Source organism: Neoarius graeffei, chromosome 26 (genome assembly GCF_027579695.1).
Source record: "Neoarius graeffei isolate fNeoGra1 chromosome 26, fNeoGra1.pri, whole genome shotgun sequence".
Classification (NCBI taxonomy): domain Eukaryota; kingdom Metazoa; phylum Chordata; class Actinopteri; order Siluriformes; family Ariidae; genus Neoarius; species Neoarius graeffei.
The window spans coordinates 3,605,731-3,621,167 of NC_083594.1; the positions used below are offsets into that span (position 1 = coordinate 3,605,731).

A 15,437-nucleotide genomic window follows, 5' to 3' on the forward strand; every position below is an offset into this window, starting at 1 on the left:
CCCTCTCTTTTTCTCTCTCTGGAAGTTAAGACAAAAAAAAAAACGCAGCTTGTAATTTTACTGAGAAACCCATCATATAAACTCATCTGTCCTGAAGACGTAAATAAATAACTATAAACTAGAATCTGTTCTAAATAACTGTTTCATATAAACTTTGCAAACACGTGCTACAGATGATGTAGATGTAGAAAGGGTGTTGGTGCATTCCTTGAAACAGCCCTGCTCTTGGTGTATTTCTGCTTAGGCCTGCTTGACGCTGAGAGTTCGTTGACCGAGCGCTCCGAGCAGTTTTTCAGCGAGCTTCGCACCTTTCGCCAAGTCAATAAGGAGGAGTGCGTCCACAGTGCTTCCTCATGGTCAGAAGGGAAACTGTATCTTTTTGTGTTTTTAGATTTGTGGAAGTTTTTTTTGGCCTTTTCCGTGTGACTACTTGTATGTGTGGGAGTGTGTGTGCGCATGCTGTGATTGTCATCAAGTTGTATTTCACTTTCTGTTTACAGGCACATCATTTCACGTTGCTCAGAAAAGTTCCCTTCATCAGTATGCATGTGTTTATCAGTCATACACACAACTCGAGCTTGTGATTGAATTTTAAAGGAAAGTGCATGAATGTTTCGCATATTACAAAGTCTATTTGTAGATACACGATATGGTCAAAAGTTTATGAACACCTGACCTTCACACTTGTATGTGGGTAGTTCTTCGTTAACGGAATTACATTCACAGCAAAATGTGGGAACTTTTATTTTATTTTTTTTAGCTGCAGCACTCAAGATCTCATCTCATTATCTGTAGCCGCTTTATCCTGTTCTACGGGGTCGCAGGCAAGCTGGAGCCTATCCCAGCTGACTACGGGCGAAAGGCGGGGTTCACCCTGGACAAGTCGCCAGGTCATCACAGGGCGCACTCAAGATAATAATATTAAATAAAAATTTCACACCGTGTGGGGTATCTTTGTTTTGACCCTTGAAAAGCATTGAAAAATTGTCTATGTTTAACTCTGAACGCAAAATCTTTTAGAAGGAAAGAAAAGCCAGTAACGGAGTTACGTCAAAAAGAACTGAATTTTCATTTCTTAAAATTCAAACCAAGATTTCTCTGAAGCGACATTGCTATACACTGCAAAAAATGGCCTTTCAAAAATAAGAAATAAAAGATTAAAACAAAGCATATTTGCTTGAATCAGGTGAAAAAAATCTGCCAATGGAACTAGTCAAATTTGACTTGGTAAGATTTCTTAAAGTAAGATGAAAAATCTAACCTGTTTTTAGATGAAATAATTCCAAAATAAGATTGGGGAACTTATTATGCGAGATCTGATTAACTCAAAATAATCAAAATAGTTCTTATAACAAGATCGTACTTCTTACATTTAGCCCTTCAAGTCATTTTTATTTATTTCATTTTAAGGGTATTTCACTTAAATTCATGACAAAGTCTTAGCAGTAAAACTGAATTTAAGATAAATATACTAATATTAGGATTGTTAAATTCTACAACTAAGCATTGCTAACTTAAAAGATTCTCCTTTTGTGACCTGTAATTAGTAAAATACTCTAGATATGAGACCAGAGACTATCTTGAATCAAGTTGACGACATGTGTAGCATTGCAACAAGTTTATTTTTTTTCCCATTTCAACATTCAAACATTTAAAACATCTCTTAAGATTCCACTTCCCCAGGACCTCAGGCACCAAAAATAAATAATAATTAAAAAAAAGTCTACGCATTTTGACTTACAGTGCTTACACAACGCCAAAGCAACATGAAAGATTCAAAGATTTCAGTAAAGTTCATTTATTCCCAAAACAAGCATACTTTTTTTTTTCTTGAAACAAGATGAACTGCATTTGACAAACGTCCAAAATGTACTTACTTGTTTTTAAAAAAAACTTGTTTTATTTTCAAAGGTGCTCCAAATAAGACTTTTTCAAGACATTTTGTCTAGACAAGATTTTCAAGATGGACTGTCTAAAAACTAGCCTTTCTAGCTAAATGAGGTTTTGCTTGTTGGGCAATTATGTCTTATAATAAGAGTGGCTCGATGTTTTGACTTGAAAATAGACAAATAAACTTCCTAAGATTTTTATTTTTTGCAGTGTAATTGGGGTGATGATTTTTAAATATGGTTTTCAGTACATTTTGCCTTGGATTTCATACTTTAGTAAGATCACTGAGCGGACAAGCGAAAGCAGTCTTAATCATTTCATAATTCTGGCCTCTCTGCTGAAGAACTACTCATGTGCTTCTTTCCCGAACTGTTGCCACAAATTTTGAAGCACACAGTTGTTTAGAATGTGTTTGTATGCTGTAACATTTAAAATCCCCTTTACTGTTCCAGCATGACAGTGCTCGTGTGCACAAAGCACAGGAGCTCCATGAAGGCATGATGTGTTAAGGTTGGAGTGAAGAACTCCAGTGTCCTGCACAGAGCCCTGACTGAACTCAATCCCACTGAACACCTTTGGGACGAACTGGAACACTGACTGAACCCCAGACCTCCTCAACATCCTACCATCAGTGTCTGATCTCACAAACGGTCTTGTAGTTGAATGAACACAAATTCCCTAAAATCTAGTGGAAAGCCTTCCCGGAAGAGAAGAGTGGAGCTTATTATAACCGCAAAGGGGGAATAAATCTGGGATGGGATATTTAAATAATATTGGCTGGTGTTGAGTGGTATATCAGATATATTCCATTCAGCTAGCATGATATCGAACAAGTTGAAGATGAGTAGCTGAATGGAATATATCTGATATACCACGAAAAAAATCCAACCATTATTATTATCCATACACCTTCCTTTCGGGTGTTCAACACGTCTTTCTTTTTCAAAATTCTCGTAAAATTTTCTGTATTTAACGAAGCAAACCTGGCAGCCATGTGTGTTTACAAATTGTCCTAGTCTCTTGCTAGTGCAGAAGTTTTACGTCTCCGTTGTGTGACATCATCTTGTCTTGACAACCATGCAGTATCGTCAACCATATTCATCGCTCATTCTCCATTGGGTAGAGTGACCGTAACACATGTAGGATAAGCGATACGCTAACAATATTCAGGCCTAGAAATTCATATATTTTTTTCACCAGCCAGCCGGACTAGTTCCCTTCCAAAGTAACTCGCCAAACAGAAAATCAACTCGCCAATATTTGTTCATGTATGAATTTTACTTCTGTCAAAAATAACACAAAAGAGAGTCGTTACCATTGTTCATGACTAATGTGCATTTATTTCAAGACCCGAGTATTTTGATCCTGTTGTTAAATACATAAATGAGAACAACACAGAGCACCATAATATAATATCAACAAATAATAATATATTGGAAAACTTGGCAACTTGGTGTACGAGTATTGAAAACAAATATACTTACTATCATGACTATAGCACCCAAAATATGTCCAGCATGCTTTCTGTATTTAACTATTTATGAGAGAGAAAGCATTCGGAGCTTCATATTGACTAGGAATCAACTTGAAAAAAATTAATTATTCCATAAAAATCGTATCGCAGCCAAGGCCTACCCTGCTCCCACGTTTGCTTATAAGTCCTTTGTCGTTTCTCCTTCTCGTACGCTTTATCGGCGGCCTTTTTCTCCTCTTCAGACCGAGGTCGCTTTGTCCCCGTCTCTGGCGGTTTCTGTACACCTTTCAGAAAATTCCACATCGCAACGTAGCTTTGGCAGATGTAGATGTAAACAACAACAAAAGCACGTGTTTAAATGGGCGATAATGTGGCCACATCTATTGAATTTGATAACGTGATTACCGCGATATTCAACGAGATGCGTTATATGCATGCACAGTAGTGAAAAAAAACAACAGCCTGACTCGTACACGATATGATTCGGAATTCTTCGGTATTTTCCGTCCTGCTGATAAACACATCGATTAACACCGACACGGCACACGCTTAATAAGTGGCAGCTTTAGTTGACGGTGTGTCTGAATCTTTGCTTCATATATATTTTTTATTTTCAACTAGCCAGCCGGGCTGCCTAGTGACAGGAATTACCCACCAAATGACAAATTAAGTCGCCTCGGGCAACCGGACCACCGCGAATTTCGAGCCGTGATATTGCATGCTATCAAACGAAATGAATGAAACCCGCTAGAAGGGAATAGAACACGTTTTTATTCCGTCGAAAAAGTGTCCTGTATGGATAATAATCAATAAGGACGTATTGGTGTGATAGTCAGGTGTCTATATACAGTGCCGCCTAGTAGTATTGGCACGCTTGAAGTTTATGTACTTAAAGTTAAGCATCTCCTGAACAAAAGTGATGTAGTGATGCAGAATTTTCTACAGATAGCTCGTGGTTAATATAAAAGAGCAAAGTGTCAACAAAATAAAAAAATAAACAATTAGAGTGAAAAAAATGAAAAAGGTAAATCTTGCTGTATCACTAGTATTGGCACCCTTTGCTGTTAGTCCTAAAACCCAACCTAACTAAACCTAATTTGACTCACCTATGGTAAATTACAAATGGAAATCACCTGTGAAGACCTGTCTGTGCCCATGTGACATGAAATGGCCAATGAATGATGAGATTTGTGTTTTGAAAAACCAACTGTTTCACTCAGTCCCTTTTTCACAATGGTGAAGACAAAAGAGCTGTCTGAAGAAACAAGAAATGCAGTTGTTGACAAACACAAGCGCTCCAAAGGATATAAAGCCATCTCCAAAGAGCTTGGTATCCCTGTGTCAACAGTGCATAATGTTATTAAGAAATATTTGAAGCATGGAACTGTCAAGAACCTCCCTGGGCGTGGGGGTAAGAGAAAAATCAATGATAGAAGTCGTCGAAGGTTGGTGCGATTGGTGGCAGAATCACCTCAGTTAACATCTACGGACCTGCAGGCCCACCTGGAACAGTCTGGGGTAACTGTTTCAAGAAGCACCATAAGGCGCACACTCAACACAGCAGGGCTACATGGGCGGAGGCCAAGGAAGACCCCATTATTGAAAAAAAGACACAAAAAGGAGCGTCTGGAGTTTGCGAAAGAGAACCTGGACAAGCCACAGTCCTTCTAGGAAAATGTCCTGTGGACAGATGAGACAAAAGTAGAGCTTTTTGGGAATTCTCACAGGCAGTATGTTTACAGGCGCTGCAATGAAGCATTCAAAGAAAAGAACACCCTACCAACAGTCAAGCATGGTGGAGGATCAATAATGCTGTGGGGCTGCTTTGCTGCATCTGGGACTGGAGGCCTTACCCGTGTCATAGGTATTATGAAATCTGAAGATTATCAACAGATTTTGGAGCAAAATGTCCTGCCCAGTGTAAGAAAGCTCGGTTTGAGGCGAAGATCTTGGGTACTCCAGCAGGACAAAGACCCCAAACACACATCTAAAAGCACACAAAAATGGTTAGAAAAGAAAAAATGGACTGTTTTGAAATGGCCAGCAATGAGTCCTGACCTCAATCCAATTGAGAATCTTTGGGGGGAGTTGAAATCTGCCATTGGCAGAAGGAATCCTTCAAATATCCAAGACCTAGAGCGCATACCGAAGGAAGAGTGGGAGGAAAATACCACAAGACAAATGCAAGAAGCTCACTGATGGCTACAGGAAATGTTTGGAGGCCGTCATCGCTGCCAAAGGGTGTGCAACCAAATACTAAGGAGGGGTGCCAATATTCCTGCACCTGCTGTATTTCTGTTTTTTGTTGTCTTAGAAATTAAAATGCCTATTTTGAACGAAAACAACTTTTCAGTTCCTTTGGACCTTCAATTAAAAGATCTTGGTATTGCAAATTGTGTCCATTTCCATTTATTTCTGGAGATATTACAAAAGTTGTGAATAAAATTAAGGGGTGCCAATACTGCTAGGCGGGGCTGTACGTTTGGCCATGTAGTGTGGCATAAAGTAAATTTAATTTTGACTCAGTTATTACGATGTCGCATACTTTTACTAAAAGACCAATTTTAAATTTCTGCCTGCTTGTCTTACATAGAAGTGTTACTAATTTATGTGAAATGTTTCTGAAAGATGATTGCTGTAGTTAAAGCCCTGGATTGTCAAACATGCCCAATATCTCTGGAGTCATTAGAAAGAATTAAGAAGTAGCGATGCCTGGAAGACAAACACAAAGGGGTCAAAGAATTATTTCTATTTTCAACACCAGAGTAGGTAAAAAAGTCCACAGGGTGAATCCCCAGAGTCATTTGCATCACTGTGTTTGAATTTTACAGGCTTCCTGTTGCAGCTGACCTCTGGACGTTATCTGGAGATGATGATCTGACTAACCACAAGCATACTCCAGACTCTCACCAATGTGGGACTGTTTTGTGTTTGTACATGAAACTATGGCAGCAATTTGTTCTCTTAAACCTGGTGATGATCTGGTAAAACTTTTTTTTTTTATTAAAGGCACGTTCTGCTACCGAATCAACAGTCGGCTTTTTGCAAGTCCTCTGGATCCTCAGGCTACATGTCCCGTTTGTAAGATGCCTAAAGAGAAACATCCACGCACGGAGAATGATCCTGCGTTTATTAGGTGCGACTGTGATTAGAGACAAGCTGTGTTTCTTTCAGGGAAATGTACACGGTTAACTTTAACTATTTGTGTGTGAGACAGGGTCAGTATTCCTCGTTCAACACTTCTGCCAGCGTATCGATACAAAGCACACCGCCGCTGCAGCTTCGATCCGTCGGACAGCCTTGGGTTGCCGTCTGTGAGTTCTCACTCAGTGCTTTGGTTTTTTATATCAATATAAAAGTAAGAGATCACGTTTTAATCCGTGGAGGAAAGCTGTAGTTTGTGGTAAAGTGTAGATGAGCTGTTGAGGAGCGTACTTGTTTGATGAGCAGTGTTCTGGTTCCTCGTGCAGCACTGTCTGTCTGGATGGTCAAACAGCTCGATAGGAACAGGCTCCGAGATGAACAGCCTTGATCTGAGAAGCTCCATGGAGATCAGGCCAAAGACAGGAACAGTGCCTTCAGCCCTGCTGGTGAGAACATGAAGTACTCCTTCATCCATCATTCATTCATCCATCCATCTGCCCATGATCAACTCATCCATCAGTCTGTTCACCATCTACACGTCCATCTATCCATCAACCACTCCTCCTTCCACCTGTCCACCATCCACTCATATAAATATTTCATCCAGCCATCTATCCATCCATCATTTCACCATCCGTCCATGTGCATCCATCGACACATTTATTCACTTCATTCATCCTTCCATCCTTATTCCACTCATACAAACATGCATCTAGGCTTGGATCCATCCATCCACTCATTCATACATGACTATTCATCTGTCCATCATCCATTTATCCATATGTATATTCATCCACTAATCCTTGTATCCATAATCCACTCATCCATCCATCTGTCTGCCATTCTTTTATCCATCCATCCATCATCCACTCATCCATCCATCCATCCATCCATCCTTCCATTATCCACTCACCCATCCATCTGTTCACCATCCATTCACCCAGTCCATCTGTCCACCATTCTCTTATCAATCCATCCATCCTTCCATTATCCACTTGTCCATCCATCTGTCCACCATCCAATCACCAGTCCATCATCCACTCATTCATCCATCTGTCCATTTATCCACTCATCCATTCCTTTGCCCACCGTTCTTTTATTCATCTATCCTTCCGTCATCCACTCATCCATCTATCCGTCTGTCTGTTCACCATCTACATATCTATCTGTCCATCAACCACTCTTCCTGCCACTTATCCACCATCTATTCATTGATACATATTTGCAGCCATCCATTCATTCATCTATCTGTCCACCATCCACTCATGCATATATTCATCCATCCATGTACATCCATCGACACATTTATTCACTTCATTCATCCTTCCATCCTTATTCCACTCATACAAACATACATCTGGACTTGGCTCCATCCATCCACTTATTCATACATGATTATCCATCTGTCCGTCATCCACTTACTGATCATCCATCCATCCATCTCTCATTTACTCAGACACACACAGTGTATAATGAATCTTTTGTGAATTTTTTGGAATTAGATTGAATTCTGAATAAATGGTTTCTAATCTACTGTCAGTCATTATAAGAAGTAAACAGTCTTAAAACAGCAAACATACTCCACATGTCCATGTGTTTACTGACATGGCCAATTTGTAACCATGATTAAACTGATGGAACCTCCTTTACAAACAACTTTAACTGAGCAGCAGATGTAGACGGGTAAGTCTGTATAACCAGAATGAAACTGTTTGTGCAGATTTGTAATCAAAAATCTGAACGCAAGAACCACAAAAATTATATTTATTTTATTACGCTGCATTATTACAGGGTAGTTGTTCCCAGACCAGTACTTTTTTTAAACCCTTTTCTATGAATTGTTAACGTGTCATTAAACATTATAATCAGGTCACCATGGCGACCTCCAACTAGCTGCTATAATCACAACACCGGCACATAAACCCAGTTCTGATATCACATCGAAGTGTGGAATTTCTAGCCAAGTTTCCTCTTCTTCCTGAACGTACAAATCATTTTGTTTACTGCCAGCCGCCCTTCTGAAGGGTAATTCCAGGGTTATGATGTGACATTTTAACCCCTATTAACGGAGTATGCAAAGCTGGTCATGTGACCGATCAGGAAGTCTGGAGGTCAATTCTGGAGAGATGGAAGATCAGTGTACAAATACTGAAGGATCACTGCACAGATACGACAGAATAGTTTATCAGGATCATGTGTGACATCAAATACTGTCAGGGAAAATATGTATTTGCGTCAAATTTATACACAATATCTCGACTTGATTTATAAATATGATAATGAAAGTACACATTCATAAGCATGAGCATAAACATCATAAAGATGTGTTTAGAAACGGAATTAATGGGGGGGGGGGGGAGTACTCAGACATCACAAATGACCAACATTATGACTTTGTTGTTGGTAATTACAGCTTTAAGGCATCTGTGGTAGGAAATAATGAGCTTTTTCCAGGATTGTGGTTATTTTTTATCCCATTCCTTGTGACAAATCATTTTCAGTTCCGCAATATTACGATGAATACTGTATTTATCCCACTGATAAGCATGCAGTTTCAAAATCCTCCGTACATTTTTAATAGGATTCAGGTCAGGAAATTGGCGAGAGCTTCTTAAATGCAAGGCCTTCTTGAATTATAGTGGCTGTATGTTGGGCTGTTGGAGTCGTTGTCTTGTTCCATCTTCTCCCCAGATTTATTTTGTTGGCTGATGAGATTTAAAGTCTTCCTTTGATGATGTGTAATGACCCAGTACTGTCTGCAGAGCAGCAGCCTCATATCATGATGCTCCAAGCTTTGTACATCACTGTGTGTATGGTGTTCTTGGAATCATACATGCAATCCCTCTCCCTGAAGTGAAAAGACTTCCTAATTTGAGTGTTCTGAAATCTTGCGAGGCGCACCTCTCCGAGATTAGTTAAATTGATCCTCTTGCATAATTCCACTTGTGTTGACAAGGATGTACAGTGGGGCAAAAAAGTATTTAGTCAGCCACCAATTGTGCAAGTTCTCCCACTTAAAAAGATGAGAGAGGCCTGTAATTTTCATCATAGGTACACTTCAACTATGAGAGACAGAATGGGGGGAAAGAATCCAGGAAATCACATTGTAGGATTTTTAATGAATTAATTGGTAAATCTCATCTCATCTCATTATCTGTAGCTGCTTTATCCTGTTCTACAGGGTCGCAGGCAAGCTGGAGCCTATCCCAGCTGACTACGGACGAAAGGCGGAGTTCACCCTGGACAAGTCGCCAGGTCATCACAGGGCTGACACATAGACACAGACAACCATTCACACTCACATTCACACCTACGCTCAATTTAGAGTCACCAGTTAACCTAACCTGCATGTCTTTGGACTGTGGGGGAAACCGGAGCACCCGGAGGAAACCCACGCGGACACGGGGAGAACATGCAAACTCCGCACAGAAAGGCCCTCGCCGGCCACGGGGCTCGAACCCGGACCTTCTTGCTGTGAGGCGACAGCGCTAACCACTACACCACCGTGCCGCCCACTAATTGGTAAATTCCTCGGTAAAATAAATATTTGGTCACCTACAAACAAGCAAGACTTCTGGCTCTCACAGACCTGTAACTTCTTCTTTAAGAGGCTCCTCTGTCCTCCACTCGTTATGTGTATTAATGGCACCTGTTTGAACTCGTTATCAGTATAAAAGACACCTGTCCACAACCTCAAACAGTCACACTCCAAACTCCACTATGGCCAAGACCAAAGAGCTGTCAAAGGACACCAGAAACAAAATTGTAGACCTGCACCAGGCTGGGAAGACTGAATCTGCAATAGGTAAGCAGCTTGGTGTGAAGAAATCAACTGTGGGAGCAATTATTAGAAAATGGAAGACATACAAGACCACTGATAATCTCCCTCGATCTGGGGCTCCACGCAAGATCTCACCCCGTGGGGTCAAAATGATCACAAGAACGGTGAGCAAAAATCCCAGAACCACACGGGGGGACCTAGTGAATGACCTGCAGAGAGCTGGGACCAAAGTAACAAAGGCTACCATCAGTAACACACTATGCCGCCAGGGACTCAAATCCTGCAGTGCCAGACGTGTCCCCCTGCTTAAGCCAGTACATGTCCAGACCCGTCTGACGTTTGCTAGAGAGCATTTGGATGATCCAGAAGAGGACTGGGAGAATGTCATATGGTCAGATGAAACCAAAATAGAACTTTTTGGTAAAAACTCAACTTGTCGTGTTTGGAGGAGAAAGAATGCTGAGTTGCATCCAAAGAACACCATACCTACTTTGAAGCATGGGGTGGAAACATCATGCTTTGGGGCTGTTTTTCTGCAAAGGGACCAGGACGACTGATCCGTGTAAAGGAAAGAATGAATGGGGCCATGTATTGTGAGATTTTGAGTGAAAACCTCCTTCCATCAGCAAGGGCATTGAAGATGAAACGTGGCTGGGTCTTTCAGCATGACAATGATCCCAAACACACCGCCCGGGCAACGAAGGAGTGGCTTCGTAAGAAGCATTTCAAGGTCCTGGAGTGGCCTAGCCAGTCTCCAGATCTCAACCCCATAGAAAATCTTTGGAGGGAGTTGAAAGTCCGTGTTGCCCAGCGACAGCCCCAAAACATTACTGCTCTAGAGGAGATCTGCATGGAGGAATGGGTCAAAATACCAGCAACAGTGTGTGAAAACCTTGTGAAGACTTACAGAAAACGTTTGACCTCTGTCATTGCCAACAAAGGGTATATAACAAAGTATTGAGATGAACTTTTGTTACTGACCAAATACTTATTTTCCACCATAATTTGCAAATAAATTCATTAAAAATCCTACAATGTGATTTCCTGGATTCTTTCCCCCCATTCTGTCTCTCATAGTTGAAGTGTACCTATGATGAAAATTACAGGCCTCTCATCTTTTTAAGTGGGAGAACTTGCACAATTGGTGACTGACTAAATACTTTTTTGCCCCACTGTATTTGGCTTTGCTATGACTTTGTAGCTTTTTCCATTCAAGTGCTCTTAGTCTGAGAACATCCTTCACCATGAAGGCGAGTTGTTGCCTGATTTCTTCTTAACCAAAGTCCTTCCATTACTTATCCAGAGCAGCGTACAACATACCCAGCAGTTGGGGGTTAGGTGCCTTGCTGAAGGGCACTTCAGCCATTCCTGCTGGTCCAGAGAATCGAACCGGCAACCTTTTGGTCCCAAAGCTGCTTCTCTCACCATTAGGCCATGGCCCATGCCACAAGGAACATCTGGCGGTGCCGATCTCCATTTCTATAGCCCTCGGCCTCTCAACTATTACATAGCTAGGGTTACAGTGGAGGGCTGGTCCTATGGTAACTACGAGATGGTAGTAGGTACCATTTTTATAATAGTCTTTGGTATAACCTGACCGCGAGTCAGTGTTGTAGTCAAGTCACTAAACCTCGAGTCCAAGTCCAGTCTAGAGTCTCCAGTGTTCAAGTCAAGGTCAAGTCATTAAAGAAAATTTCGAGTCGAGTCCAGTATTGATCTGAGTCGAGTCCGAGAACAAGACTCCAACCGCACTATTTGACAGTGGCTGTTGCTGCCTTTATGTGAAACCATTTACGGCGCATGCGAGAGTCCACTTGGCACACGCGCTGTCCGGAGCGTGCCTGAGAGTCTATCTGATGCATGCGCCAAGGCATGCAGGTGTGACACTCTTGCACGAAATTCATACAAAAATTAATGTAGATATAAATATCTTATGCCAAATTATTATGGCATCTCATCTCATCTCATTATCTCTAGCCGCTTTATCCTTCTACAGGGTCGCAGGCAAGCTGGAGCCTATCCCAGCTGACTACGGGCGAAAGGCGGGGTACACCCTGGACAAGTCGCCAGGTCATCACAGGGCTGACACATAGACACAGACAACCATTCACACTCACATTCACACCTACGCTCAATTTAGAGTCACCAGTTAACCTAACCTGCATGTCTTTGGACTGTGGGGGAAACCGGAGCACCCGGAGGAAACCCACGCGGACACGGGGAGAACATGCAAACTCCACGCAGAAAGGCCCTCGCCGGCCACGGGGCTCGAACCCAGGCCTTCTTGCTGTGAGGCGACAGCGCTAACCACTACACCACCGTGCCGCCCTTATTATGGCATGTTACAAAAAATAAAGCTCCAAGTCCTCGTCTCCAATTTATGAGTTCAAATGCAGTTAATGTACGAGTCCAAGTCATCAGTGCTCAAGTCCAAGTCAAGTCATGAGTCCTTAAAATTAGGGCACGAGTCAGACTTGAGTACTACAAGCCTGCCGCAAGTAGATCTCACGAACAAACTCACGATCTCCCGGTCAAAAGACGGACACGCTAACCACTAGGCCAACTCGCGGTTTTCCTAACCAATGGCAATGTCTTATACAATCACACCAGGTTCAATTTGCATGAGAGCATTTTTATATAAAACATTACAACTGACTGTATATATAAAAATCACATGGCTGTATCATGTGGTTAACTATATGGAAGTACGAATAAAACTGAAAACGAACAAAGTAAAAATAAAAAATGTTTTAATGCTGACTGGCTGCTGACAGGGTAAAGTTGACATTTGTTGACATTGTTTCTATGGTAAGGTTGACATTTGCATGGAATTGCCCTGAACTGTTTCCACTGAGGTCATGTTGGGTCCTATCCGTGTGAAACCTGATAGCGATCAGCCTGTCAGGATAGGCCTGTCACGCGATCGTACCTGATTTCAGCTCTATTTCATGAGAAAACCAAGTGCTCAGAGAGCGAGCCCTGCTTGGTTACTTTGCCCATGTCCAGAAGGATAAGATTAATCATGCCACGTTATGATCCTGTACCACTTGGTTAATTGTGCCTTTTAGATTTTGGACAAGCAATACATCAAAATGTGTTCTTTTTAAATCATGAACGATTGAAAAATAGCCATCATTAGGCAAACACAATAAATCAATCAGGTGGCATGGCGTAGAAAAAATATTGCGTAAATGTTTTTAGTGCTGATTAGAGAAATATGTGTCACGCCACGGGATTTTTGTACCAGATGCTCCATTTAGAGAATGCATACAAACGGTGTTGAATATATGTTGCACGATATTTCGTACCGTTTTCGTTGGCTGATCCAGTAACTATCAATGAATAATCACCTCACTAGTGGGATACATTTACCACTTTTAACATCATCCACGACTGGGACAAGTATAGATCTTCCTTCTGCTGTAAAAATCGGCGAATGACGTTTTGATTTGTGGTGAAAATGCGTCAATCATGCGAACGCGGTTTTCGTGCAACATTCGCTTGGCAGCGCTGATAGCTCACCACGTGTTTTCTTGACCTTCCAAGCAGCATTTTGTGCTCTTGCTCAGCAAATCTGGGAAATTCACCAGCAGTCGAGATTGTCTTTTGATGGATTCACAAAGTTCTGTATCATCTGTAGTCAGTGCCTGGAAAATGGCTCATTTTGGGTTACAGATTTACAGTAAGTTCCCTCGGTCCAATTTCACTTTGGATTGTATTTCCTCCATACGGAGGCTTGGTAGTTTAATGCAGCAGGTAAAACTCAAAATCCATCATTTGAGCATCTGGTATGAAAATCTTGTGAACTGACACAAATATATACTACCGTTCAAAAGTTTGGGGTCACCCAGACAATTTTGTGTTTTCCATGAAAAGTCACACTTTTATTTCCCACCATAAGTTGTAAAATGAATAGAAAATATAGTTGAGACATTTTTCTGGCCATTTTGAGCATTTAATCGACCCCACAAATGTGATGCTCCAGAAACTCAATCTGCTCAAAGGAAGGTCAGTTTTATAGCTTCTCTAAAGAGCTCAACTGTTTTCAGCTGTGCTAACATGATTGTACAAGGGTTTTCTAATCATCCATTAGCCTTCTGAGGCAATGAGCAAACACATTGTACCATTAGAACACTGGAGTGAGAGTTGCTGGAAATGGGCCTCTATACACCTATGGAGATATTGCACCAAAAACCAGACATTTGCAGCTAGAATAGTCATTTACCACATTAGCAATGTATAGCGTGGATTTCTGATTAGTTTAAAGTGATCTTCATTGAAAAGAACAGTGCTTTTCTTTCAAAAATAAGCACATTTCAAAGTGACCCCAAACTTTTGAACAGTAGTGTATTCCAAGTTATTATGTATATTTTATGTTTTCATCTCTCTATCTCTCTGTAGGCTGGTTTTTTGTTGTTTTTTTTTAACTGCAATACTATGACATTTAGATGCTGGGATTTCCTGAAGTGTAGGAATGGTAAACGTTACCATCTGTTCTTTTCTTTTTTTTTTCATGTTCAAAAATGTTTGTCTGTGACCTTTTTAAGTGCTCTTCAGATTGTTATCTTTTTTCTCATGTTTTGGAGATTGGTTCTGTGTTTTATTTTTGTTATCTGTGTTAAACCTCATCGACAGGCTCTCTCCGGGTCCTGGGCGTCAGGATGCCATCATTCCCATCAGCTTTTGGATGTTTCTCGCCCGGCACAGTATCAGCTCCAGCACCTTACTGCAGTGAGGACTAAACAAAATAAAAGCCCCCATCAGTTTTACTGATTGTGTTACTCAGTGCTGCTTTCTGCACACACTTTACACACACACTCCACACTAATATGCGATAGACATCACTGTGTTTCGTCTCGTGTCATATGTAATCAGGCTTTGCTCAGACAGACTCCGGTTACGGTTGATGATATTACAATAAACTACTGTGCATCTTAATCATCTTTCCTCAGTATGTCACATGTCCCGTCTACATTTTAGTAAACAGACTGAATATATGCTTTAGGAATGATAACAAGGAATGATAAATTCCTCCTTAGTGCTAAAATGTAAAATTGAAAGGAAGTGCTTTATTCCTCTGATACTGCAGCAAACAATCATATTTTTAAAAAAATTGTTTAATGCTTTTTTCTTCCCCTTTTATCTGTC

At 41.0% G+C, this 15,437-nt stretch overlaps 1 protein-coding gene across 4 annotated transcripts in view; it reads left to right on the forward strand.

The window, feature by feature from the left end:
* The window catches only part of miip (migration and invasion inhibitory protein), a 41,108-nt gene that overhangs the window by 25,563 nt on the left and 108 nt on the right, over nucleotides 1-15,437 (forward strand). For all 4 annotated transcript variants that reach the window (XM_060910622.1, XM_060910623.1, XM_060910619.1 and 1 more), the window contains exons 4-9: nucleotides 245-356; nucleotides 6,196-6,278; nucleotides 6,374-6,500; nucleotides 6,582-6,678; nucleotides 6,835-6,954; nucleotides 14,925-15,437. The exon at nucleotides 14,925-15,437 is cut by the window's right edge and continues 108 nt beyond it. In XM_060910622.1, coding sequence (XP_060766605.1) covers nucleotides 245-356; nucleotides 6,196-6,278; nucleotides 6,374-6,500; nucleotides 6,582-6,678; nucleotides 6,835-6,954; nucleotides 14,925-15,062 — 677 coding nt within the window. In that variant the 3' untranslated portion in view covers nucleotides 15,063-15,437. The remainder of the gene's footprint in view (nucleotides 1-244; nucleotides 357-6,195; nucleotides 6,279-6,373; nucleotides 6,501-6,581; nucleotides 6,679-6,834; nucleotides 6,955-14,924) is intronic.